General features: G+C 46.3%; 1 protein-coding gene across 1 annotated transcript in view; it reads right to left on the minus strand.

Annotated features, from left to right (window-relative positions):
• The window catches only part of STMN3 (stathmin 3), a 33303-nt gene extending 6304 nt beyond the window's left edge, over positions 1 to 26999 (minus strand). Inside the window, exons 1-4 of the mRNA XM_054045774.1 lie at positions 26767 to 26999; positions 3416 to 3511; positions 2315 to 2490; positions 1033 to 1224 (exon numbers count right to left, since the gene is read on the minus strand). Coding sequence (XP_053901749.1) covers positions 1033 to 1224; positions 2315 to 2490; positions 3416 to 3511; positions 26767 to 26785 — 483 coding nt within the window. The 5' untranslated portion in view covers positions 26786 to 26999. The remainder of the gene's footprint in view (positions 1 to 1032; positions 1225 to 2314; positions 2491 to 3415; positions 3512 to 26766) is intronic.
• Between the last annotated feature and the right edge of the window lie 280 nt (positions 27000 to 27279).

Here is a 27279-nt window from a genome sequence, read left to right on the forward strand (position 1 = left end):
ATGGAAAGTGTTACAGCATCTGCAGGCTGCATAGGGCAAACCCAAGGCTGTTTCCCATCTCCCCTCAGTTTCATCTACAATTTAACAGTTTCTGGTTTTGTGCATGCATCTGTGCATCTCCTCTTCCTCAGGGGCCTGGCACCATCAAATAAATGCACTAGAACATTGTCATAGTTGGTGTAATTCCACTGAAGCCACTAGACTTACACCTAGGGTAATTTTAGCCCATTCCTATGCAGGGCTCAAAAGACCAGGCACATCACATGAATGTTCTGTGAATGGGTCTTCAGTACCAGTGTTCAGAGCCTGCTGCAGCTGTCTCATAGAAGGAGCCCCACACAACTGATGTCCCGCCCCCACTGAGACCAGAAGAGGTTGTAACCTCTGGCCCCAGAGATGAGCAGTTATCACACCACAGTGCAGCAGAGGAGGCCTGAGTTCACTGCTGCCTTTGGGCTCCCAAGCAAGGGCCAGCAGAAGATAAGGTAACATTCTCTGCCATTAGACCGGAGGTGAGGGAGCCTGGGCCTGCTACATTGATCTCAGGTGCACATCTCCTCCATCTCATGGCATCGTGAGCTACTGCTGAAGAATTCTCTTAGTACCTGTTCTGAGGGAGGAGAGGTCAGATGTGGCAAGAAAGAGCCCAAACCTCAGTACTCACTTTCACACAGCGAAGTACAGAGTCCCACCCCCCTCCAAAAACCAGAACAAGACGGTATGAGGCAGCGAGAGAGAGAGAGAAGAAAACGGGGGAACAGGGCTCCAGAGGGAAGGGGTGGGGAGAGCACATTGGACACCTTGAGGAGGGAGAGTTGCACAAGCTAACCTAGGAAAATGGTGGTGCAGAAGATGCAGATTGTATCCAGAACTCTGCTCTCGTGGTGATCATCCCAGCTGCGTTTGAGGTCAGCAGACCAGGCTACAGATGCTAGGCAAAGGCTTTGGTACCAGTAGCCACTATAATATAGGCAGGTGTCCTGGCCCTGCCCATTCTCTAGGTGTGCCTGGACATGGGAATCTAGCACTTGCCTTCTCACGCAGTCGCTCCCTCAAGGCAGCTAGGTGAGCTTCGCGGATCTCCTTGCTCAGCTCCATCTTGTAGTTGAGCTTCTCCTCAGCCAGCCGGCTGAAGTTATTGTTCTCCTCCAGGGCCTTGTGCAGCACCTCCCGTTCGTGCTCCCGCTTCTCCGCCAGCTGCTTCAGCACTTGGGCCTCCTGGGTCTGTGGGAAGCCAACAGATCAGGGGTGTGTGTGTGCGAAAGGTACTCTTCATGTCCCTTGTCTCAAAGATGCTTCCCTGATCTGATCTGGAATGTCTTCCTGGATGTGCCACAACCACCTCCTTTGGGTGTCTGTTCAAAACCTGGCAGCTCTGTTATAGGATTTGCTCTCAATATTTACTCTAAACTTATCTGCCCCTCTTAAGGTTTTGACCATTGCTTTCTGTCCAACCATCTTGCATTCATGTGGCTACCCCCCTCCATCCATTAGATGATATTTAGATACCGTGACCATGTTCTCCCCACCCCACAAATCCTTTCGAGATCACATGGAACACATTTTCAAACCTGCATTTCAGGCAGGTAGATGTTAAACATCCAAAAGTCTATCTTTGCTGTGTGAGCAACACTGTTGGTGCAATTTGCGACTCCTCTGGAAATCTGCCCCATACATTAAACCGACTCTTCTTCTGCTCTTACCCACAAGTTGTTGTAGTGTCGTGGTTTCCCTCTCTTTATAGTTTCTCTAATTTTCCAATATTTTTGTCCATTAAGACTTTAAATTATGCTCATAAATGAAGTGCAGAAACAGTATTGCCAGCTGCTAAAAAGCAATGGCATGGTGCAAAAGGCACTGATTCTAAGCTTTTATTGGATGTGTGGCTTATATTTATATCTCCTAGAGAGAGAGCTAGTGGTAGAGATTTTCATTCTGCAGCAGCATAGGGTCACACATCTAATACTACATGAAAATCTAAACCAGAGGACCACAGGATTCCATAGCTCCAGAGATTTTAAGGCCAGAAGGGACCAATGTGATCATCCATTCTAACCTCCTGCATAACTCAGGCTAGAGGATTTCATCCAGTGGTTCCTACATCAAACCTAACAACTGGGGGTTGAACAAGAGTGTAAAACACAGCACTATTACCAATCACAAGATATGGCTCCTACGTAAAATCAATGGTGTTGTTCACCCCCAGCACTGTATCAGTTTTTCTGCCCCCAATTATGAATTGGGGTCACCTGGGGGCCTTGGTTAAAACATGATTGGTCATATGAGTTAGCATTTCCCTGGAATATCCTGTTACCTTCCTCCTCTCCTCTGCAGCCTCCAGCCTCTTCTGCAGCTCCTCCAGGGACAGGTCCTTCTTCTTAGGGGGAGAAGAGAGGACTGGACTCTCAGGGGACAAGTCCGAAGGGGACTTCAGGATCACTTCAAAGCTCTGGCCAGATGCCCTTTTGTCCAGCTGTTTCACCTCCATGTCTATGAGAGAAGAACAGAAGCACTTGATGGACTATGGGACACTCACGAAACGGCTAATTTGATAAAGGCACCTTGAAGAAGCTGCTAAGTCAAGCCCTGAAGCTGTGATCACCCAGTGAGACCTGGTTGTGATGCTATGCTTCTAAATGGGGTGGATTGTCACTTGAGTCTCTGCTGGAGGGTTTCAGAGAGGTGAGAATTTGAAGTCAATCATTAATTGCTGGTAAAAGGGACAATGACACTATACAGCCTAGAAGTAGGAGCATCATTGTCAAATGGTACGATGCAGAGCAACAGCAGGCAGTAGGGGTCAGAAAGTGAAGGGGATTTGGGAGTTCAGCTGAACCTGCCGGGGGAATTTGGGGAGGCAGAATGGAATTACCCATATTGGAATTTGGCCAGGACACCAGAATTAACTTCCCTGCTCTTATGAAAAGAACCATGAGGCCTTTGGTGAGCACAGGAGGTCAATACCTTGGTCTTACATTCTATCTGAAAGACCCAGCAGCGGCATCTTTCTCTCTGCCCAGTCAGGGGCTTTTCACGGGAACTGCATAAAGAAGTGTGGTGTGTAGCTAATGCAATTAATCTTACAGCCATAGAATACGTACAGCATAGCTGATGGCAGCCACAGAAAGGCCATACTGCTGATAACATCAAGAATCATATCCCAGGATATGTAATGGTGCTGTTTGGTAATAGTCATACAGTTTCTTTGTGGGTATGTGGATCACATGTTAATAAACTAGTCTAAGGAAATGGACCAAAATACCATGTTCTAGTAATACAGAAAACTTGGCTCAGGACATGAAAATGGTCTCTCCCCCGAGTCAGGGACCCAGCCTAATGTATTGAAGTCCTCCAAGGTTTACAGAAGCTGCCTGCAGATTGGATCTACAAGAGATTCTGCGTTTATGTCATTTACCTCCATACTGGTAGATGGTATTGGGGTGCGGCTGAGTGTGGAAACAGGAGCAGATCAGTGAGAGCAAGGACAGCTCCTTCATTTTCTCCTTGTAGGCTGAAAAGAAAGAAACAGCAATGAGTGGAGAGGTCTACTGGTAATCTCATGTCTCTCTCAGGGGGAAGGAAGCAGAAGGGACACAGAGACCCATTTATTAGAGCATAAGCATATGCATCCGAAGAAGTGGGCTGTAGCCCACGAAAGCTTATGCTCTAATAAATTTGTTAGTCTCTAAGGTGCCACAAGTACTCCTGTTCTTCTTTTTGCGGATACAGACTAACACGGCTGCTACTCAGAGACCCATTTGTGGCAATTGGGCTCTCTGAAGGCCTTTCCAAATAGCCAGATGCTGAGATACTGTACAAGTGTCTCCCACATCCGCTGGCGGGACAGTAAGCTACACAGGCAGATGCCTTAAAGGTGTTTTACCATCTCTGCAGGTCTGAATCACCCAGGAGGAATCTTCCCCCCAACTGCAAGAAAAGCAGATTGGGAGCTGGTGAATTTCAGCATTTATAAATAACTACACAGTGAAGGCTGCCCGGATACCTCCCCTAAACAGTTCCAAACTCAGTAAGAATGACATTTAAAAAGCACCCCTGAAACATCGCCGATCAGTGCCTATAAAAGATACTTGACCCTTGGTAGGGCAAACCCTGCAGCCTGTAGAGAGGGTCCCTCCATTTTATGATCCTGCATTTCTGATGTCAATCAGTAATTTACAATGAAAAGAAGAGATAAGGCCAGGTTTGTGGGGAACCAAGGTAAATTTGGGTCCATGAAGCGCTACTGAGCACTGGACCCAAGATGCATGTAAATAGCTTTTAATTATAGCTTGCAGGGTGAATGAAACTGAACACAAACCTGTGTCCCAGGGACAGAGCTCTGGACTCAGGGCGACAGAGACTGAGTGATGCTAAGGGTTGCCTGGGTGGTAATTTGATGATGTAAAGGGGGTTGCCATGGGTTAACTGGGTAACAAACTCACCACACCAAGGGGTACTACTGTGCCTCTGACCTTCTAGCTGGGATAAGCAGGATTGTCAGTGACCCTAAGTTTTGCAAGATAAGAGTTGTCCACTGAACCCCCATGCTGCCACTCTCCATCTTTGCGGCAGGTCCACGAGACACATGGGTCATGACAGTCCCAGGGAAAGGGACTCCGGCCGGAGGCGCTGACTCACAACAAAAGAACGCTGATTCAGCACACTGTGAAGCCAAGAGCCCAGGAGGGTGGCAGGCACACAGTGGAGTCCCTGCACCTCTGACTTTCCAATGCATCAGCATCTCTATTGCAGCTGCTCCGGTCCTTTATCTCAGCAGTAGATTAGAGAGGATTTAAATCATCCTAGGAAGGGAAGGTTGCTACTGGTCTGCAATGATGGTAAAACCTGCCTGTTTCTCCCTCCTCACAATTGTCTGAGCGCGAGGTTGGGATACAGGATCCTTTCTGGCTCCGCCCCAGGGCTGCAGCTAGCGTGGGCCATTGTTGCGACGGAAGGTTGCAGCTGCAGCAGTCCCCCGTGGCAATGAGCACACTCAGCTGCTGCCCTCATCAGAAGAAAACATGCCCAGTCTGCAGAGAGTCTGCTTTCCCAGCACAGGCTGCAGGCACCCACATTTTCTGAGTTTAACCCTTTCCTCCCCTGTATAGAGATGAGCTCTTGGAGTGAACCGGATGACTCAGTGCAAAATATAACAAACAGTACTTAATACTTCTACGTGCCCTTTCCCCCAATTAGAGTTAATTAACCCTGGCCAGATGAGGAAGTATTCTCTCCATTTTACAGCTGCAGAAACTGACATATAGCACTTGCCTAAAGGTCTGACAGCCAGTCAGTGGCACAGTGAAGGGCAGAACCTGGGAATCTCGACTCATAGCCCCTCCCCCGCCCACTAGACTCCGCTGCTAATACAATGGTCAAATCATCAGGGGCGTGGTGGGAAGAACATGGAGACTGATGGAGGCCCCACTCAGATGCAGACAAAGAACACACTAGTTGTTGGGAGCCAAAAAGTCACAGCCTTCTGGGGTTGGATTTTATTAACAAAAAGGAGAATTATACAAACCCCAGCCCAAAGCTTCTCCCCAGGAGTGGCTGTTCCTAGGGTCCTGCCATCAGGCCCAGCGTGCTCCAGCCTCTGGTCTCCCCGGCAGTGGGCTACTCCCACCTTGCTTGTATGCAGGGTACAAAGGAGCCACAACGACCTCAGGGAGTCAGCAGTGATGAACCGGCCGCTCTCTGTAGGGCTAACGGGAAGGCCACTGCTGACATACACTTCAGGCCTCTACAAAGTACGACGTTCCCTTCACTTTGCTGAGTCAGCTGTGTAACCTTGTAGGGTAGGAAGAGATCTGCCTGGGAGAGGTTTTAGAGGAGCTGCAGAGCTAAGGCACTCATTTTCCAACACTGTCATGCTGTTTACCACATCCCTTCATGGACACCTCACTTCCCAGCCTCCCACCTTGATCCCTCATCTTCCCCCTGGCAACAAGTGTTTGGAAAGGTGACAGCTATAGGACAATACTAAGGACATGAGAGGAACATACTCTCACCTCAGTGCCATGTGGTTCTTTTGTACTTGTGTTGTTTACCTCCTTTCCCTGGCTGCAGCTCTGCCTTTGCTACCCCACAGCCCCCACTGCTCAGATTTCTCCTGTTCACTCTACAAGCCCTTCCAGTTCTAATACCCAACACAAGGCTGATCCTGTTTCAATTTACCCCAGAAAAGCCCAACTTGCTGCAGCAATGCAAAGGGCAGAGAGAGGCAGGTGGTGGTTGTTTTAATTTAGCTAATCATAAAAGCGTTTGGAAATCCTATGAGACCCCTATGCTGGGTTAGTGCCAGCAGCATCACTGCTTGGCGACTGATGGATGCTTCCCCATTATGACAGAGGCAGCTTTGAGAACCACCCGAGAGTGCTTCATGGGACACCACTGAGCTGAGGAGCTGTTCTGTTTCCTACAGGCTGTGCAACTGGAACAGCACATGGCTAGCAGGTGACACCAGGAGAAAGATAGTATGTGCCTGAAAGAAAAAATATATATAGCGGGTAAGTTCTTATTTCATTTTGCCCTTTCCTGCAAAGGAAGCTTGTTCTTTCAAGGTACACCTTGTCCTTTTGGTCGATCTGGGCTCTCTGTAGCTGGGGAGAACAGAGGATTTGGATTTTTCTCCATGGACATTTTGGATTTTCTGTCCCCTGAAGATGCAGGCATAGTGTCTTGTTGCTCTAATGTGCAGGCTTAGCATGCTCCTCCAGAAACTAGGACTGGGAAGAAATTTTCCCCTGAGCATTTTAGCAGGGATCTTTCCCTCCTTTTTCTGGCAGATTGAGCAAGGATCTTCCAGGGGGATCAAGTGTGTCAGTCTCTTACAATTGCAGGGGGTCCAGGCACTGTTAAATCTTTGGCTTTTCCCATCTCTTCCTTCGGAGAAAGTCTACCTCACCCTTTCTGGCAGACTGAGCAAGGATTTTACATGGGGATTAGGAAAGGTGGGTCAGTTTCTTGTGATTTTAAGGGTCTGGCTAGACACTGAGACCTGTGGACTTTTGCTGGCAGATGCGATGGTGTAATTTGGACATATATGTTTGAATATTTTATTGAAAGTAGGTTTCAAACCATTCCAGGGCATACTGTTTCAACAGCCATTCAGTGTCACAGTATTGCCATGGTGTGGCTGTTATACCTTAGTGCTGCCAATGAACCCAAAAGGAGCACCCACTCGGCTATGGTAAAAGAACTTATGACCGTAACAGAAACAAACCAGACCATGAGGCCTTTACTTTGACATCTACTTCAGGAGCTGCATGTGATAGAGAGGAATTAAACTGAGAGCCCTGGTGCATGGCACACTGATTCCACTGGCTGGTAACTCTCATTGCCTTGTGTTTGGTTATCTAAGCTTTACTGTGTCTCCACAGAGCCAGTTTCCTGGTTTCCCTTCAGACTCTTGCAAGATACAGCTTCTTCCTTTCAGCAGTTCTGACCCAGTGTTCACCAGCTGCACCCATTCCATTTGGAGCTTTCCTTCCCCACTCCCTTCTGCAAATCGGCCCTTTCTGTCAATGACAATGAAAAGGAGCCAGAGGACAAAAGGACATTGGTCAGTCGAGCTGCTGCCAACCGCCTAATGAGCTGGGAAAGCGGCGTGTGAACATCTCCTGGCACTTGAGAGTCTGCAGCTCCGTCCCAGCGCCAGCAACCAGATGCAATTAACAGAATCCAGACGCACCGGTCAGGGGAGGGGAGCAGGAGGCTCTGCGCTCTGGAGGGCTCAGCAAGTGTGTATGTGTGTGGGGGGAGCCACAGGGGGGGGAAATCGGAGGAGCTATGACCTGTGCTACTAAACAAAGCACAAGTCAAGCTCTTCTGCTGGAATAATACCTTGCAGCAAAGCAGTGTGGAGAAAACAATGGGATGAGAAAGGGGAAGTGGTGAAAATCCCTCTGTTCTTAGAGGCATTTCCTCCTTGCTATATGGGTACCAAATCAATATGCTCTAAGGCTGTACCTATACAATGCGCTAGGGGGCGCAAGTCCCAGCTCGCATACGCATACCTGTACTAGCCTGATGAGGCCTGGCGCCTGTATAAGTCGGAGTGTAGCTGTGGTACCATGGGCAGTGGCTGGTTAGCTGTGCCGAGCAGAAACCCGCCTTGGCTAAGCCATGCTGCTGCTACCGTGGCTATACTACTATGTATACTTGCGGTAGGTCTCATCGAGCTGCCCCGACTGTATGTGGGCTGGGAATCACACCCCAGCGTAGACCTAGCCTCGTTTAGTTATTCAAATCTGCCTGTTGGAGGAGGCAAAAGAGCTTAGTGGGATAGGCGTGATTGGAAAGTGGAGCTGTCCATTCAGCACCACCCCACGGCTATGGCTGGCCACCGTCTGAATGAGACAAGAACGGTAATGCATGCACACAACTGGTTTCCCTACACCTACAGGTTTTAACTGAACCCAAAAAGAGGGCAAACCTGGATCGGTTCAGCCCAGTACGGCAGAAGCTGGGACTGTCACTGGAACCAATAGGTGGGTCAGAAATAATCACTTGTGACCTACAGGGGATGTTCAAAGTCCACTATGTGGCTTCCAGGCTGTCAGAATGATACTCTTCTCCTCTCTACAGCCTTCCACCCAAGGCTCTCAAAGCCCTTTACAAACAGTAACGGAGCCTCACTTTGGGGTTGCGCAGGACTATCCCCATTCTCCAGAAGTTTGAAACGGAGACATAGCAACAGTAAGTGACTTGCCCAAGGTCACACAAAGGTAGGGATAGAACAACAGAAGAGTCCTGACTCCCAGTCCTCTTCTCTAACCACTAGGTCACACTCCCATCCCGGAGCCACAAATAGAACGAAGGAGTCCTGATTTCCAGCCCCCACGTTCTAACCAGCATAGCGCACACAGCACTTCATCTCTTGATGAGGCGATGAATGCATCGGTATCCGAACAAACCTTTAACTCTCATTGCCTGGTGTTTGGTTATCTGAGCTTTACTCTGTCTCCACAAAGCCAATTTCCTGGTCTCCCTTCAGACTCTTGCAGGATACAGCCTCTCCCTTTCAACAGCTGGACCCATTCCATTTGGAGTTTCCTTCCCTGCTCTCCCTTCCGCAAACTGGCCAACCCTGGCCTCCCAGCTATTAGTCCCAGAGGCTGGAACAATTGCTTTCAGAGAGTTTTGACAGCCCTGAGGTGAAAAGACCTCAGGTGGGTAAGGGTACCACATGCTGACTGCTCGTTAACAGGGCACAGAGAAAGGGGAGCTTAAGGCAACATAAGTAAGCCACATCCAAATGAGACTGTCTAATGATTCCAATGCTCTTTGGCATTTAAAATGGCCTCAGTGTAAAGTCCTGGACTGCTTGGAGTGGGGCAGCCCATAGCCCCCTCCTTGCCATTCCTTAGACTCTCTTCTGTCTCTACAAAGTGCAGGAGGCCCAGAGCAGTGACTCACACTGGCCATCCTTCCCCAGCTTTTTAATGGGATTAGAAACACCTGAAGTCTAAAATTGGGTTCTTGTTTAAATTCCATTTTCAGGAGCCCAGATTCTCAGTCAAGTGAATGAACACGTGGCTGTTTTGCCTGCCTAATACCTGAAATAGCAGCAAGCCTGGACAGTTACAGACACACTGAGGCTTGGATTTTAAAATAAGACTCATGTAATGGCCTGCTGGTTACCAGTCACAGCAAGCTAGCACTTGCAGGATACTAGCAAGAGGGGACGAGCAGCAGAAGGGTTTAGTCATCTTGCCAGGAGATGGGGAAATTTCACAAAGCGCTGTGTCATTTTCTGACAGATTCCCTCCCCACTGCACTCCAGCAGCTCCCAGACAGACCTAGGAAGCAGCCAACTAGCACAGATAGGTTAGGAGAGGCACCACGCACAGATAGCCAGATCCAGATCCCTGGTGCTATCCCCGTTGTGCTATTCTGGAAGTGCAAAGGAGACTGAGAAGCTCGCTGCACCAATACGGCAGCTGGGGATTCCTCCAATATGAGTTAGGGTTTTATGCCACTTACTGTTCCTCCTCCTCCCACTCACATTCTGGGGTGGGCTGAGGGGAACAGGAGATGGCGTGTCCAAAGCTGGAGCTGCTTTAAGTTAAACCAGGGCTGATTCAGCCCCCAGTCAGCCTCAGGTCAGGAGAATGAATAGGTGGCTTCTCCGCATTCCCCACAAGTCCTGCAGCAAGCAGAACTCATCTAAACCTGGAGATCTGACCCCAAGATTTCTGAAGAGAATCTGTATACAGCGTGTGCCTAAACATTCACACGTGTGCTAATTGTGCAGCCGTTAGGTATGCATATAGAACAGCATCATCCAGGCAATCTAGGTCATGCCCAATGCAGAGGAGCCCCTGGCAAACCCAGAATTAGAGTGATTTCTGAAACATGGAGAGGAGTGAATGAGGCTGTTTTAGGGCTGGAAGCGTTGTGGGGTCTGCTCCAAGCCCTCTTACCCATAGTAACACTCTTTGTCAGCAAACACACACATACTCTTGTTCAGCATCCAAAATGGTATTACCATCCACATTTCCACCAAGAGCAGTTTAAACCGGTGTTACAGGGCTGTCTTTCTATAGAGCAAGGGCGTGAAATATCTCCTGTACAGAGGCCAGACATATTCACACCAACCTCCTTCTTGGTACAAACCAGACACTTACCAGGGCTCAGAACTGGGATGGAAGCTCTGTTTGTGCATTTTACTGAACAGTTCTCTGATTTCTTTCACTCCTCTTTCTGTTCTCTTTTCCTTCTCGTAGGCCTGGTCTACACACAGGTTTTGTATGGATTTAACTATTCTGGTTAGGGCTGTGAGATTCTACCAAAATAGTTAATCAGTTCAGCCCCTACTGGGGATGCAGCTTTGGTGCCTTATTCTAGGATAGCTTATTCCTATTCCCTTATGGAACCTTTATATTGATATAATTGCATCCACACTACGGGGAGTTGTACTTTTATTCCTCTAAGACTAAAGAATAGCATGTCCATAAAGGCAAGGCCAAGGCCTCCCAAAGCAGGAATATTTCTAATTCACATCTCTTCAGAAAGAACCTGTTTACAATTCCCAGGGGACCAAAAGATCAACAATTCTAAATGCTAGCATAATGGAGTTACTAAACCTCACATTTTGATATAGCTGCATGCAAATTGGGACGGCAATTGTGCACCTATTTATTTGCATGTACAAATCCTCCTTTTGAGCATATAAACGTGAGGTTTTGTGGGTATAATGGGCACATATATATATTTTTGGACACGCCTACTGCATCTACATTTGACAGTTTGCTATTCAGGGTACTGTATAACAAGCATGCACACAGGATTGTGTTAGAAGCAGATGGAGCTCTCTACTTAGTCACCCATTTGTATTTTCCAGCTTCCATTAGGTTTTGAAGATGACAAGGTCAGCTGAGTTAGGATTGATATTATATATGTGTACAAATTAAGGCAAGATAGCTTCCAGCCCTTCACTTTAAATGCTTTTATAGATTTAAGGATCAGAAAGCCAATAACCGACTCAGAGAGGAGAAAATGCACACACACAAATTGCAGTTCCTTTGTTGTGTTGCATTATCTATACCAGGGATGGGCAACCTTTGGTCTGCGGCCCGCCAGGGTGAGCACCCTGGTGGGCCGGGCCAGTTTGTTTACCTGTTGCGTCCGCAGGTTCGGCCGATTGCAGCTCCCACTGGCCGCAGTTCGCCGCTCGAGGCCAATGGGGGCTGCGAGAAGCAGCGACCAGCACATCCCTCGACCTGCGCAGCTTCCCGCAGCCCCCATTGGCCTGGAGCGGCGAACTGCGGCCAGTGGAAGCCGCGATTGGCCGAACCTGTGGACGCAGCAAGTAAACAAACCGGCCTGGCCCACCAGGGTGCTTACCCTGGCGTGCTGCGTGCCAAAGGTTGCTGATTCCTGATCTATACCTATATTATTAAAGTGGTAAACATTTTGTGAGCAGACAAACCCTTACTCTTCTCTTGGTGTCCCCTCCATGTCCTTCTTCTTTCCTATGTTTCATTCTTATGTCACCTTCTAAACTCTCCTGCTCACAAGCAGTGGGACTGAAGGATGTAGCAGGACAGTGGAACAGCTGTTCCTGATATAAAGTTACTGCTCTCCGGCTCCTACTTCCATATGTCTGTTGCACAGACATCCTCTTTCTAACAAACCCCTCACATGTCATAGACTCCTAGAAGTCAGAGAGAGACAGACCAGCTGATTACCTAGCCCACCCCCCGCCAACCTCCCAGATTTGATCCCTACAACTTATTGCTAGTATTTGCCCAATCAGATATTCAAGCCGTCCGGGAAGTGGTTTCTCCCGTTCCCTTTGGGAGACTCTTCTGTCACTTTGCCAAGATCAGCATGCAGACAGTTAAAGAACTTTCCTGGCAAACTGTGTGTTCCAGCTAGACCATGTTCCTTTTGTGTTCTGCAATCCTTTGTGTCTTTCTACAGTTTTAGTGGAATTTGCTTGGCAGCATACCCAGATGAGAGGGGGAATAAGCAGCAGGCTGGGGGGAAGCAGCAGAAGAGTATGTCATGTGTCTGCACAAGAAGGATGCAAAATTGTGTCTCTGATCATTGCAAGGCCTGCTTTAGATTTCAAGCCTCCCACCTTTTGCATTTGAACAATCCCTGGGATTAGCACCCACATACTCCCAGGTTGGATTTACAGTCTCTGAGCACAGTGCAGGGGTCAGCAAAGGGAAAAACACACAGCAATTAAGCAGCCCAGACAGGGGCGGCTCTAGGCACCAAGCGCATGCCTGGGGCGGCAAGCCGCAGAAGGCGGCCTGCCGGTTGCTGTGAGGGCGGCAGTGAGGCAGCCTTCGGCGGCATGCCTGCGGGAGGTCTGCCAGTCCCGCGGCTTCAGCAGCAATTCGGCGGTGGGTACGCCGAAGACGCAGGACCGGCGGACCTCCCGCAGGCATGCCACCAAATCCGCATTACCAGCGGACCTCCCGCAGGCATGCCACTGAAGGCTGCCTCACTGCCGTGCTTGGGGTGGCAAAATACATAGAGCTGCCCCTGTGCCCAGCACAGGGATGGCCCAACAGGGTCTATTTAATGAGCAACATGCATGATGATCCATTATGGCATGCATCAGAGAGGCAATTGGCAGGGTTTTTCTAGTGAAGGGGACAGCGATGCCTCCTAGTGACTACCATGGAATGGCTAGTGGATAGCTTGGGATTCTCTATGCATCTTACATTATAAAGCTATAAAACACTGGGTATTAGAACTGTGTATTACCAGGACATAATTGGTTAAACAACCACAAACAAAGAGTAACTATTAATGGCAAGATGTCAGATTGGAGGGAGGTCTCAAGTGGGGTTCCACAGGGATCTGTTCTGGGTCTGGTGTTGTTTAATATCTTTACTGATGACCTGGATATAGGAATACAGAGCGCACTGATCAAATTTGCAGATGACACAAAGCTAATGGGGGCTGCCAACACTTTGGAGGATAGAGCTAAAATTCAGAGGGATCTTGATAAATTGGAGAACTGGGCTATAGACAATAAAATGAAATTCAATGAAGACAAATGTAAGGTGTTACACTTATGGAAGAAAAATTAAATGCACAAATACAAAATGGGGGATAACTGGCTTGGCAGCAGCACTGCTGAGAAGGATCTGGGAGTTGTGGTGGGTCACAGCCTCGACGTGAATCAGCAGTGTGATGCTGTTGTAAAAAAAGCAAATGCAATCTGAGGTTGCATTAACAGAGGCATAGCATGCAAGTCATGGGAGGCGACAGCACCGCTCTACTTGGCACTGGGTAGGCCTCAGCTGGAGTATTGTGTCCAATTTTGGTCACCAATGTATGGAAAGGATGTAGAGAAACTGGAAAGGATCCAGAGGCGAGTGACAAAGATGATCAAAGGGATGGAATCCAGTCCATACGAGCAAACGCTGAAGGAACTTGGTATGTTTAGTTTGGAAAAGAGGAGATTACGGGGGGACATGATCGCGGTCTTCAAATACTTGCAAGGCTGCCATAAAAAGATGGAGAAAAGTTGTCCTGCCCTCTGTGGCAAGAGATCACAAGAGGCAATGGGTTCAAACTACAGCACAGCAGATTTAGATTAAATCTCAGGAAAAGCTGATTGGCGGGTAGTGATCGATCTATCAGGGTTCGATTTATTGTGTCTCGTCTAGATGCGATAAATCGATCCCCAAGCGCGCTCCCCGTTTACTCCGGAACTCCACCAGGGCGAGAGGCGGAAGCGGAGTCGACGGGGGAGCTGTGGCCGTCGATCCCGCGCTGTGAGGACGCTGAAGTTGGCGTATCTTAGATCGATCCCCCCCGCCCCAGGGTAGACCAGTCCAAACTGTATGAGCAGTAGGCCAATGGAACAGACGCCTGGGGAGGTTGTGGAAGCTCCTTCGCTGGAGATTTTCAAAAGGAGGCTGGATAGCCATCTGTCTTGGATGGTTTAGACACAACAAATTCTGCATCTTGCGGTCCCTTCTAACCCTATGATTCCATGGCCAGTCACCCCTTGGCCCCCAAACTTGTTTGTTGTCCCCCTTTCCCTATCTTCCTTCTCTCTGCATTGTTTTTGGGTTTTTTTAAAGGAATGTAAGCACTTCAGGGAGGGGATCAGGCCTTCCACTATGTTTGGAGAGGGCCTAGCACATTTTGGACTGTACAAAAAAATAAGCAAATTAATAAATAATAATTGTTGTTCTCTTATAGGTGCTGGGACTTAATCTCCCACTTCACCTGTACTAGATGTAGGCTGGTGTCAAATTTCTCTCTCTCTCACTCACTCACACACAAACTCAATTCAGATGAATCGCTCAGTCTTCACAAACTGTCATTGCAGCCAAGGGAATGAACAATGCAGCCAGGAATCTGTAGCGCTCAATCCTAAAGAAGGAATGGGAATCCAGCAGTCTGCGGCTCACTTAAATGGTCTCCACTGTGTGATCAAATTTCTGGAGTGAACCCCTTCATACAGGTAGTTCCATTATTCAGTGTCAGGCTTTTTTGGAATATGTATACATCAGTGGTTTTCAGCCTTTTTTCATTTGTAGACCCCTAAAATATTTCACCTTTGGAAATCTTAGACATATTCTGTGGACCCCAGGGGTCTGCGGACCACAGGCTGAAAACCACTGGTATACATGATATTATGATACATCTCCATTAATCAGCTGGGGAAGAATTTACAATTTATCAAACAAAAGGAAGAAAACTGCCCTCTCAGCCACCACTTAGGATATCATGTCCATAGAAGGCAAAGCCAAGGCCTCCCCGAGCAGGAATAATTCTAATTCACAGCTGCTTCAGAAAGAACCTGCTTACAGTATCCAGGAGACTAAAAGGCCGACACTTCCAAATGTAGTGGTGTAATGAGGTTTATACAAGAAACCTCACATTTTGATATAGCTGTATGCAAATTGGGCCAGCAATTGGGCACCTACTTATTTGTACAGTATGTACTAATTCCCCTTTTGTGCACATAAATGTGGGGGTTTATGGGTATAAAGGGCACATACATATTTTGTGGCTACACCCACTGCACCCACATTTTACAGTTTGCTGGTCAGGGCACTGTACCACAGACTTCTTATTTCAAATAGGATTGTGTGATTATAAGAGCACATGTTTAAAATAGCTGGGTAGAAGCAGGTGGAGCTCTCCAATTAGTCACCCATTTGCATTTTCCTGCTTCCATTAGATTTTGAAAGAACAACAAAGTCAGCTGAGTTAGCATTGATATTATGTATGTGTATAAATTAAGGCAGGAAGGCTTCCAACTGTTCACTTTAAATAGTTTTTATAGATTTAAGGATCAAAAAGCCAATAACCAACACAGAGAGCAGAAAATGCACACGCAAATAGCAGCTCTTTTGGGACCTCATGCATGAGCCTTACTTTGGGTCTCGGTGAGATTGGAAATGTCATGAAGGTGGCACCCAAGGGTCTTACTCTGACTAAAATGGAAGATGTTATTACAAACAGTAGTTTGTAGATGCCCTTCCAAGGCAGAAATAGCCAACATTTTACTTTTCCTTTAGACAGACAGCTGCAAAACAAGAATATGCAAGAAGTTAATTAAGCCTGGCTATAGATTTCATCACTAAGCAGTAGAATGTTTTTGCTTCACACATATCACTGGGGTGATCCATTGCGAATGGATGAGTTTTGCAAATTAGTAAGTGAACAAACACAACGTAAATTCACAGAAAACATATCACAAAATGAAGAGCCTGATCTCACAAAGTGCAGGGCATCCTTATGTCCTTGCCTTCAGAGAACAATCCCTTCACAACCTTTTGATGCCACAACCTTACCACAAAAAGTGTGCAGTTGGTCTCTGAGTTCCTGTGGATATAGGCAATTCAGTTATGCTCTGATTCTGCTCCATTCATATCTCATTACATGACTGGCACAACCCTTTGATAAACCCCTTGTACAAACCTGCATGTGCACCGTGCATGCTGCATGAACAAAATGACTCTTTCCCTATTGTATTTTGAGTGAAGTAAACAAGCAGGGAAGAGGAGTTAACTGGATTCTCATTCAAACAGAGCTGCTAAGAAGGTCAGAAGAGCCACCACCTTGCTGTCTCTCAACTGACTCACCCCGGAGCTCCCCCTAGTGTACTTTAGTATGATTGCCGTGTATTCACTCCTGCTCTTTGCCTGCTCTATTAGCTACAACTCTCACACATTTTTAAATATTTCTCTAACAAAGTCAATCCCTGGGGATCCTACTCTAGTCAGCCCCTGCCCCACTTTTAAATAGTAAACAGAGACTAAAATAGATTATCTGGGGAGATACACAACAAATATATAACTGGGATTAATCCAAACAGCTATTGTCCTATCCCAAAGCCTTTGGTATGTATAGGAAATAGTAGAGGTAGCATGTTACAGTGTACAAATATGCTGGACTAGGATGCAGAAGACAATGGTTCTATTCCTAGCTCTGTCACTAACCTTCCGTGTGAGCTTGGGTAAATCACTTTGCCTCCATGTACTTCTATTTCCCTTCAATTTTACTATTCAATTAAATATATAGGTTGTTCTACTGCTCTTATCACCATAGTATCTGAGAGTTATAAGCGCATTAAGCAATATGACTAATGTCTATCTTGTGTTTGTTCTCTCATCCTCTCCCTAAGGGCATAAGTGTGTGCAGGGGAGAGGAGTGTCTTGTTTTGGAATTTATATATACACATATATACATGTTGCTATATGTTTATGTTAGAGAAGGCAGGTCAAAGAAATGCACCTTGCAGTTAGAGCAGATAGGGGTGAGGTTTGTGACAGTCCTTACTTCCTGAGGGAATTCATTCCACAGTCTTGGGCCAGCCACCAAGAAACCTCTGTCTCCTGAACATATGGGCTTCACCCTTTTGTACAGAGTTCATAGTGCTAGAGGAGTGTGGTTGTCACTCATGGTCTTCATCCTTTAGGCTCTTGTAGATATTCAGTGTCCTGAGTCCAGGGCGTCTTGAAGATAAGGACCACAGAATTTGGGAAGCCAGTGTAGGATGTGAAGGGCAGATGTGACATGCTCAAGGTAGCCAGTGTTGCCAAGGAGAAATGCTGCAGCATTCTATACCAGCTGGAGTTTCCCAAGCTCTGCAGACTTCATGCCTAGGTATACAGCATTGCTGTAGTCCAGCCAAGAGGTGACAAAGGCACGAATAACTGAGATTAGCATATCATCTGCCCGGATGGGACAGACTCTCTTAGCCCACTGGAAATGACAGAAAGCATTACTTGCAGATGCTGCTATGTCAGCAAGCAATCCAGGAGCACTCCTAAGCTACAGAAAGCGAGATTATTACATGGGGGGGGGGGGGGTCGCGAGCTGTCAGGCTCCATCCCGAACCCCACTTGCCTCCAGCATTTATAATGGTGTTAAATATATAAAAAAGTGTTGTTAGTGTATAAGGGGGGGTCACACTCAGAGGCTTGCTATGTGAAAGGGGTCACCAGTCCAAAAGTCTAAAAAACCCTGAGCTAGTGGCTGCATGTAGACACCCTTTGTGTGTCTAATCTATTTAGATTGTAAACTCTTTGGGGCAGGGTCTCTCTCAATATAAATTTGTCCAGCACCCAGCACAGGGGCCTAAGCTCAGCTGGGGCTTCTAAGTGCTACTGTAATATAACTAATATACTATTTATCCTCTCACCTTCATTTTTCTTACTTCTTCCCCTCTATCTGCAAAGGGAGAATAGTATTTACCTACCACTGCCCTCAGGACTAGTGAATGCAGCCAAGTACTTTGGAATTGCTAAATATTTTATCAACTTTTCTTATCCTCTCCATCCTCTCTCCTTCTTTCCCTTTTGCTTCCCTCCCACCCCCCCCCCCCCCATTTCCAGTCCTCATTTTTCCTTTCCTCGGACCATCCTACTGTGCAGTGGTTCAGGATAAATCTGTTCCTTTCCGGTAAATCTGAAAATGGAATTATCCCATTTCCATTGACATTCCGTTATTTAGCTGCTAGGAAGGCCCTTCCTTTTTCTCAGAGCTCTGCAGTGCTCTCTGCTAAATCCTCAGCTGGTAATTGAAGATTTCCACTGGTTTTCCCACAGGCATTGGAGATGGACTCCACTCTTGTCACTTCCTTCTTTATTCTGTTGTCGTCTACGTAGGTTCTTATATTGTGCTCATCACCATAGTATCTGAGCACCTTCCAAAAGTGCATCTTTCACATGTTTGGTCTCTCATCCTCTCCCCAGGGAGAGAATCGCATGCACTGGAGGGTCTTGTTTTGGTAGGGTCTTTTGGGTGTCTTTGTTTTTTATAAATACACGTGTTGCTAGGTATTTATGGTAAAAAAAAAAAAAAGTTACATTATGATACACATGGTGTAGTTACGATGCCTCTAGAAATTACCAACACTTACTATTGGAGGGGAATCTCCTTATGATTCCTTTATTTTCTCCCCCATTTGTTTCTTTTCCATTTTAAACTTGGACTCGCTATATTAGTGGCCCTCCTTCCCATTGAAGCACACCCTTATTACAGCAGTTGGGGGATAAAAGAGGGGCAAAGTAGCAGAGATCAACTCAATTCCACCTATTGAGCAACCAGAGGTTCTAGTGATGGGTTCAGGGGTGGGGGTGGAATAGAGACAACGCTCCTTCTCCCTTCCAGCAGCCAGAGGGGAGATGCTTCAAATTTATAAAACTCCTATTTGCTGGAGGCTGATACAAATGACAGAGCCACCAAGAAGAATCCAAGGACAGTATTTTGGTGGGTATCTCAACACCTTCTTCTTGGCTAAAAGATGGGAGATTAGAGGGGACTGGATTTCCTTGTAGGTGTTGCACCTGGACAATGGGGTGCCCCATCTTTCATATATTAGTCAGTTTACTTCTCTGGCTATTGGGGTGTCTGGTAAAATCAGACTGTAACCCTTAAAGACAGGGACTGTCTTTTTGTTATCCAGCAAAACGGGACTAGGGTCTCTGGGCACTACGTCAATACAAGTTAAATAAATAGTAATAAGTAAATGTTATAGGCCTACGTAATAAATCTAAGTCATGTGAATTCAGGCAGTTAATAAATGGATGAAATAGAGATTGAATATTTATGGTATAACTGATAACAAGGTCAAAGCAAGGTTATTACAAGAAATTGACTTGACTTTGCAAAGAAAAGTGGATATTCACTAGCAGGGCTAGTGAAAATGGTGTTTTCCAAAGACAGTGTTGACAAACAGTGAAAGAACAAAAGTGCTTCCAGTTAAAAATGCAGACCAATGCATAAACACAGAACAAACAAGGGTCAACAACCTGCAGAGACCAGGAACCAGCTGCCCAGGCTGTGTAAACTGACATAGCTCCATTTTAGACAATGGAACTGCACTGGGTTACACCACCTGAGGATCTGACCCCAGATTTGTTTGACAGAAAGGTGTACAGCACAAAGAGTGCAGTGTCATGAATGCAATAAAAGCAACCATTCTGCAGAAATGTGCTGCTTTTAGCACAGACTATAAGGAAATCCAGAATGCAAAAATACATTCATGTATATAAACACAAGGACAAAGCTTTGATGGAGATGATGATGATGCAGAAACAGAGTTTGTTGTTGGGTCTCTCAAGACATTTATAAAACAAGGTTCTACAACAAATTGACAATGATCTTGGAAATCAAAAAGTTGATTTTAAAATCGATACTGGGACATGATGTCATAATATCACAAATCATGAGATCAGAAATGTTAACTATAATGCACAACGCCAATCTGGGCATTGAGAAGTGTAAGAATAGAATCTGAGATATCCTTTTCTGTAGAGGTTTGAATACTGTCATATAAGATAATGGTCAGATCTTCGGCTGCCAATCTTGCTCCTTTGCATTGCTTCTGTGGCACCTATGCCAGAAAACAGCCTTAATAGGGAAGCTGGGGATTCCCCGTGCATAGGGAAATTCACAAATCGCAAGGCTTCCCCAGCCACACCCAGAATTTAAACACAACTGGTTTAAAACTACCTTCACTTCCCTCTCCTTCCCTCCTCAGGTGCCCCAAGCATAGTCTGGCACACCTGCAGCTCTGGCCCAAAACATTGTGAAATCCACAGGAAACAGAATGCAAAAGAACTAGTGAAACCACTTGAGATTCCTGATCAGCTCATAGGCCAAGGCTGACACAGATCTATTTGAATTAAACAGGAAAGATTATCTGTATTAATGGACTACTACTACATCTTGTTCTAAAGTGAGCTGCTGCACAACACAACAAGTAGCAATGCAAGAACACCTGGTAAATTGCAGTTTGCTCACCTTGAGATTTCAGATGAGGTAATAAGACAATGATCCACAGGCCATTCTCTTTCATATATGAATTCAGGTACTCCACACCAAACCCTTATTATGCACAGCTAAGTGGGTAGCAGAAAAAAACAGTGAAAATAGCAAATAAAAGCCCTGGTGAAAGCAAGGGATCCATATTTAGAATTGTTAGAATACTGCAATACAACTTGCAATGCTTTATTAGGATCATGAGCCCAAGAGGGCCTATAATGTGTATGTCTTAACCGGTCCTGAGAAGGAACCATTTTGAGAACAAGAAATGGTCATGTAATAAAAAAAAAAAATTGAGGTTCAAGGGCAGTAGTCATGATAGATGTCCAATAAGAGGCAGAATGATCCTTTCATCTGCTGGGGTTTGGGGTTGCTTCTCCTGATGTTTTCATGTGTGTGTTATTACTTGGCTGCATGAGTAGTGTGTTATTTTTAGATAGCATGATGTTTTGTTTTATTTGTGTTTGACTTTCAAAAAGAAAAAGGGAGATGTAATAGTGTCCAAAGGTACTGAACCCTGCCATGTGACAAAGGTATTCATTAGCCTTTTGTAACCCTTCAGGAGACTGGCTAAGCCATAAAGATCAGTCTCTTCCCAGCACTCCTTGTTTGAGTATTTAGAAGATCTTCAATTACATTTTTGTAGAGCGGGTTTTGCTAATATGTGGCCAGAGTCTGACAAGTTGAGGTTCCCAAGGCAATGCAACTCTGCACCACCCCTAATGCAGGGATGTGTCTATCAGGCACAAGAAAGCCCATGCAGTTGAAGTAATTTATTCAATGCACTGGAAACACGGATTTCATATGGTAATAGCCATATACTTCTGAGACTGCATCTGCCTGTCAGGAGCCTATTTAAGATCTCTGGGGAAGTCTGAAGAGTGCCACCCAGGAGGCGAGCTAAAGACTCCTGCATACTAACCATGATTCAGGAAGCAGGAAAGAGAGATGAAAATTACCCATCCCCCAGCAGAGACATAATGCAAAACAGAACTGTCATGGGAGTTGGTGAGAGACAGAGGAGGAGGCAGAGACAGAAAGAAAAAGAATATGAGAGACAGAGACAGAGCTTGTGGGGCCACAAGTAAGAACTTGGGCCCCATTCAGTCACTTACTTTGGGCTTAAGGCCTTCCTCTCCATTTCTACTTCTAGGGGTGTAGCATGGATCAGAATATTATTTACCTCCCCCCCCACACCCATCGGGTTCTAGTGCCAAAAGTAGGACACGAACAATGCCTTTCTGTGGGTTCACAGGGACCACTGTAGTTGATTGAAGACATCCCTTGAGAGAGCAAGAAGTACAATGCCATTTGGATGAAAGGCAGGAGAGGTATAATAGTGAAGGACAGTCTGGACTCAGGGTAGGAGAGTAGTTTGGGCCATCTGGATTACCTCTTTTTGTTCTGAGTGACGTGAGAGAGAGAGCAGCAGAACTCAGGCTCCAGTGCAGGAACACCTAAGCCCTCCCAATAAAAGAATTAGCTTGTGCCTATCTCTCAGTGAGGCCATGGAAGGAGAAGGACCAGAGCGCTGAGGCCCAGGTCTGGTGGACTAAGTGGGTTGGATGCAGCAGCTGAGTCAATGAGAAACCACAAATCTACTTAGTGAAGGGGAAGTGAAGAGGGAAAGAGGCTATTTGGGGGTAGGGTGCTTGAGAAAGGAAAATCAGGGTGTCCAAGTGGGGGCAGGTGACCCAAGGTTTTGGTGGCTATGGGACCTATTTAGGACTAGATTCTCAGCTGTAGCTGAGATGGGGAGCCACCCAGGAGCCTAGAGAGGAAGGATACTCCAGTGGGTAGGTTGCTGGCCTGAGATGGGGGAGACCTTGGGTCATGTCCTGCTCTAGCACAGACTCCCTGTATGACCTTGAGCAAGTCACTTAGTCTCTCTGGACCTTGGTTCCCTATCTGTACAATGGGGATGATAGCACTGACTGACCACAGAGGGTTGTAGTCAGGATAAGAAAATTAAAGACAGCCAGGTGCTCAGATATTAGGGTAATGGAGGCCATATTTAAGGTGGACAGGGGACTGCTCTGAAGTATGCCAGCTGATAATGGACTTTAAGGAGCTGTTACCCAGCTGGGAAATGCTGCAGTGCACCAGAAGAGGCATGTAAGAGCTGGCTGTTTTTTAGCCCTTTTGCACTCCCAGATTCATCTGAAGATGTGGTCCTAAATTTAATCCTGCATTAGATGAGACTCTTTACGGAAACCTTGCCATGAACCTAAAAGAATGAGGCATGATATCATAAAGGGCAGGAGAAGATCAAAGGGCAGAACTCAGCAAGGTATGGAGTTTCCAATGAACTTCAGTAGAACTGGGAGACAAACTGTTGGAGGCTTGCTGAGCTTCACCAAATTCCCAAAACACCTTTTCAGACTGACTGGATCTCTTGAGTTTCACCCAAGAGTTAGACTCAACAGCCCTGAGACACAGTTCACTCCTGGATGGTTCATAGTTGTCTCTTGTGTCTGAGAAGAAAGTGGGGGGTTGGACACTTGTGAACATCCTGGCTGGGATTGTGCACAACTGGTGTTTACAGAGCACTTTGGGTTGTTCTGGATACAGTAAGTGTGGAGCAGGTAAGTCCAAAACCTTTCATTTTCCCTACAGCCTTCCTTCTTTGCCCTTCCCCATCTATCTGTCAATTTTGAACTAACTCATCTACCTCTCCCATGTCCAGGGAGGTGAGTAAGGAGGAATGGGCATTCCACACTAGAGGCAGTAACCAGAAAAGGATTTCTAAACTTCATGGAATGCAGCTTGGTTTCCAGGGCTTTGGAGTGGAGCCCGGAGCATCTCCGGAGCAGTGGAGCTGCAGGTTTTTGCCTGGAGCTAGAGCGGAGCCGGAGCACAGCTCCAAAGCCCTGTAATCAGGGGTTTTCTGGGCCTACCCAGAACACGGAGGCAAACCTTCTGTGTCTCTTGCTCCCTATCTCCAAAATGACCATGCCCAAATGCCGCTGCCTACACCAGTGCTACACCATTCCCATATTTACTCCTCAGAAGGAGAGTTCACAGAAACTTCCCCAAGGCCATGATGCCACTGAGTCCCCACTTTTCCTTTCCAGAAGGTGAGTTTATCACTTAATTAAAACAATACATTCATCAAATCTGTACCAGCACTTAGATATCTCAGAGAAGGTTCCTTAGAAATATCTGAGGGATTTCAGAAGCACTGCAATATGCCATCAATGGAGACCTGGTTTATAGACTGAGAAATAACAAATATTTTCAAATGATTTGGAATCCCTGGTTGGATACGGTGGCTTAAAAAGACTATTCCTTTAATTGTACTCCCTCGGTTTGTAAAACTGAAGTCCTGCTAGATGTAACAGGAACCTCGAAGATAAGCCTTGTACACTCAGTTCATTAAAGAAATGTTTAAAGGAACTAAAGAGATACCTTGGAGATGCATAGACAGGATGGATAGGGATGAATCTGATTGGGGCCTCTGTGTGCTATTGCAACATTAATATTAAAAAATAATAGATATATGCCAGTGGTACAGAGTGTCCACTAATAGAGTCCAGAAGAAGAGATCATGGGGACCCACCAGGGCCATATAAAGCCATATGATGCCAATATCCATCTAGCGAGGAGAAACCTCTGGGATTTTCCAGGACCACTCAGTGCCGCGTGGTGTCCACTTGTGCATACCAAAATAAGAGACACCAATGATTCAGCCTGGCTCTACCACACCAGATGCACTCATCTATCAGAAAAGAAGAATCCACAATACTGCACCATTTCATAATCCCTAGGAGAGGTCACAAGTATTCCTTTGCCTGTTCATATGCCCAAACAAGGCTTTCAGTGATGGATGAGTAGACACAGCTGTGCGGCCTGGACTCTTCTTTAGGGGTATACAGAAAGGTGTAGTTTAGTCCTAGTGACTCTCTAAGGATTCACCAGAGCATGTGTGAGGGCTCCACCTCTGTCAGCATAGCATGGCCACCACTGCAGCTGAGCCTGCACTGAGCATGTGCTGCTGCTTCTACTGCTTTATCCCTGAAGTTGACAGTCGTGGCAAGAAGAAAGTGCCTAGAGAGGCTGGTGAGAAATTGAAACAAACTGGTGAAGCAGGGCATGCAGGACTGGTTTCCTTTTCATCTGAGGGATTTGTTTATTTCAACAGACCCAAGGAAATCTTCCCTAGGGATACAAGCCCTTGGGCGTTGGTTGCAAACCATGACAGCTGCTCTCTCTCCAGCACTGATTTGTTTTTGCTCAGGATAAAGAGAGAAGTAAAGCAGAAACAATCAAGGGAAAAGACCTCTCTCTTTCATTTACAAAATCCACCTTTGCAGCCTTCATTCTATTCCTATTGTAAGCGCAATATTGAACAGAGAGCTGACCCCTGCAAAGTCCACTGGATGAGACTCAGCCCTGCTCCTTGTCATATACCAACAGTTTCCATTTTCTCTCTTCTCCTTCGGCTATAATACTGCTGTCTCTTGATTCCTCTGCTCTGGTACTTATGCATGTCACACCCACCATCTCATTTGTGTCAGGTTCAATGCAATCTCGGTTTAGATTGCTGAGCTCTCTGCAATTCAAATTAGACCAGAACCAATTCTGTAATAAAGCAAGATGGATGGGTGGGGCCTTTAGAATAAACACTAGCACACATTCAATGACACAGGCATAGGGGTGCTCTCTCTCTCTCCCTCACACATCCTCTCCCATGCCTGCAGATTTTCTAGCATAAGGGCAAACATTTTTAACAATGGCTAGTTTTGGTTTCCTAATCATATACAAAGCCTGCATTGGGTTAGCTGCATGCCTACACACATCCCCCAACACCCCCTCCCAGCCCTCTTCTCCTTCCCCCCCTCCCGGCTTTAGTGGTCTTTTTAAAAGGAAAAAAGAACAGAAAATACACTGCAGGGAGCACAGGGGGAAGCTAATGAATGCACCAAGAAAGGCTGCTCTGTCTTCCTTTCAGCAAGTCCCCTGGATGGGAGAGGGTCTGGAATAGAAACATCTTGTCCTTTCCTTCTCCATTCCAACCCTTTATGATTATTTTGCCCTCTCCATCTTTCATAAAGCCCCCTCTTTCTAATGCAGCACAGAAAGGAATCAGAGCTCTTTCAAGAAAGGGACTTTTTTTTTTTTTGGAAGACTCTCAACAAGCATCCATTGTTCAGGTGTAAATCAGCACTTTTCTTTTCTTCCTCGCTGAGCTCCAGTTCCATCTACGTGAACCCCTCCCTCATCCCCCACCTGCGCAGCTCCCCAGCAAGGTGCCGCAAGACCCATCTCTAGGAACCAGTTTCAGAGAAAGGGTGCAGCATTCTCGCCGCAGCCTGACATGCTGCAGGCTAATCTGAATGTCAAAGCCAGATAGTGCCTAACCTGGGAAAACAAGAGGCAGGAATGCTATTATTCCCAGTATTACTGCAGGAAGGAGGAAGGGCTTCCCTTGGAGCATTGGATTTCGCTCAGCACCATCAGAGGACCGCTCCCCGATAGCACTTTATAATGAAGCAATGCATCCTGATGGACGCAAGGCTCTGGGAATGCACAGAAAGCTAGCTCGGTTTTTGTAAGCATAATTTTCGATTGTTTGCTTATGTCTCTTTCCTTGACCCACTTGTACAGTGCCTGGTCTTTACCCATGTAAAAATGCAATTCCCAGCCCCTCCCCATCCCTTCTTCCAAAAATGAACAGATGGGTTTTTTAAATTACCGTGTGACGTGACCACAAAATATTATTTGACAGGCAATATTATTTGATATGCACTAAGCATATCTCACGTGTCACATTTTAAGGTCAAGAATTTTTGTAAGTAGGCAGGTTTAACAACGGTGGATACAGGTGAAAAAAAAAATCCCACCCAGCTTTCATACATCAAATGGGGGAAAAAAGACAATGCTGCTAAATCAGCTGTCTGTCCCTCAGAGAACCCTCCCAGCATGAAAGCAAAATCCGCCCTGGAAACAAACAATAATGATGTTTTAAAAGATTGACTTAAAAAAAATCCATGCTGGTCCTACCTGACACAGTACTGGCCATGGTGGCAAGGTGGGGAGCAGAGTAGATGCTGTAGGGGAGATGCAGCAGTAGGGAGGAGTGAAAGAACGCCTTGCTGGCTTTCCGCTGAAGTGCTGCAATGCTGTGGAAGAGAGGAAGAACTGACTCAGCTGTAGGGGGCTGCAGCCATCTGAAGGGAGGAGAGAGAGAGACTGAAAGAAGTGGGTGGAAAGAAAGAGACGGGGGTCCCAGTTCAGAATATTAATTAGCGAATCTGGCCTTCTTTCCTGGGTGGCTTTGATGTCAGATTCATTGAGGGGGGAGAGCAAGAAGCTACATCCAATCTTGGGCTCTATCGAAAGAGATTTTTCTCTCTTTCTCCTTCCCTCCCTTGTCTGCTGTAGATGGACTAGCCTGGCACTTTCTCTCTCTCTCTCTCTCTCTCTCTTTTTTTTGGTGTGTCAATTGAAAGCTAAAGTATGCAGATTCATGTAATTTATTTTTTCTTTTAAAAAGGAAAAACTCTCTCAAAGCCA

Source organism: Malaclemys terrapin, chromosome 12 (assembly GCF_027887155.1).
Source record: "Malaclemys terrapin pileata isolate rMalTer1 chromosome 12, rMalTer1.hap1, whole genome shotgun sequence".
Classification (NCBI taxonomy): domain Eukaryota; kingdom Metazoa; phylum Chordata; order Testudines; family Emydidae; genus Malaclemys; species Malaclemys terrapin.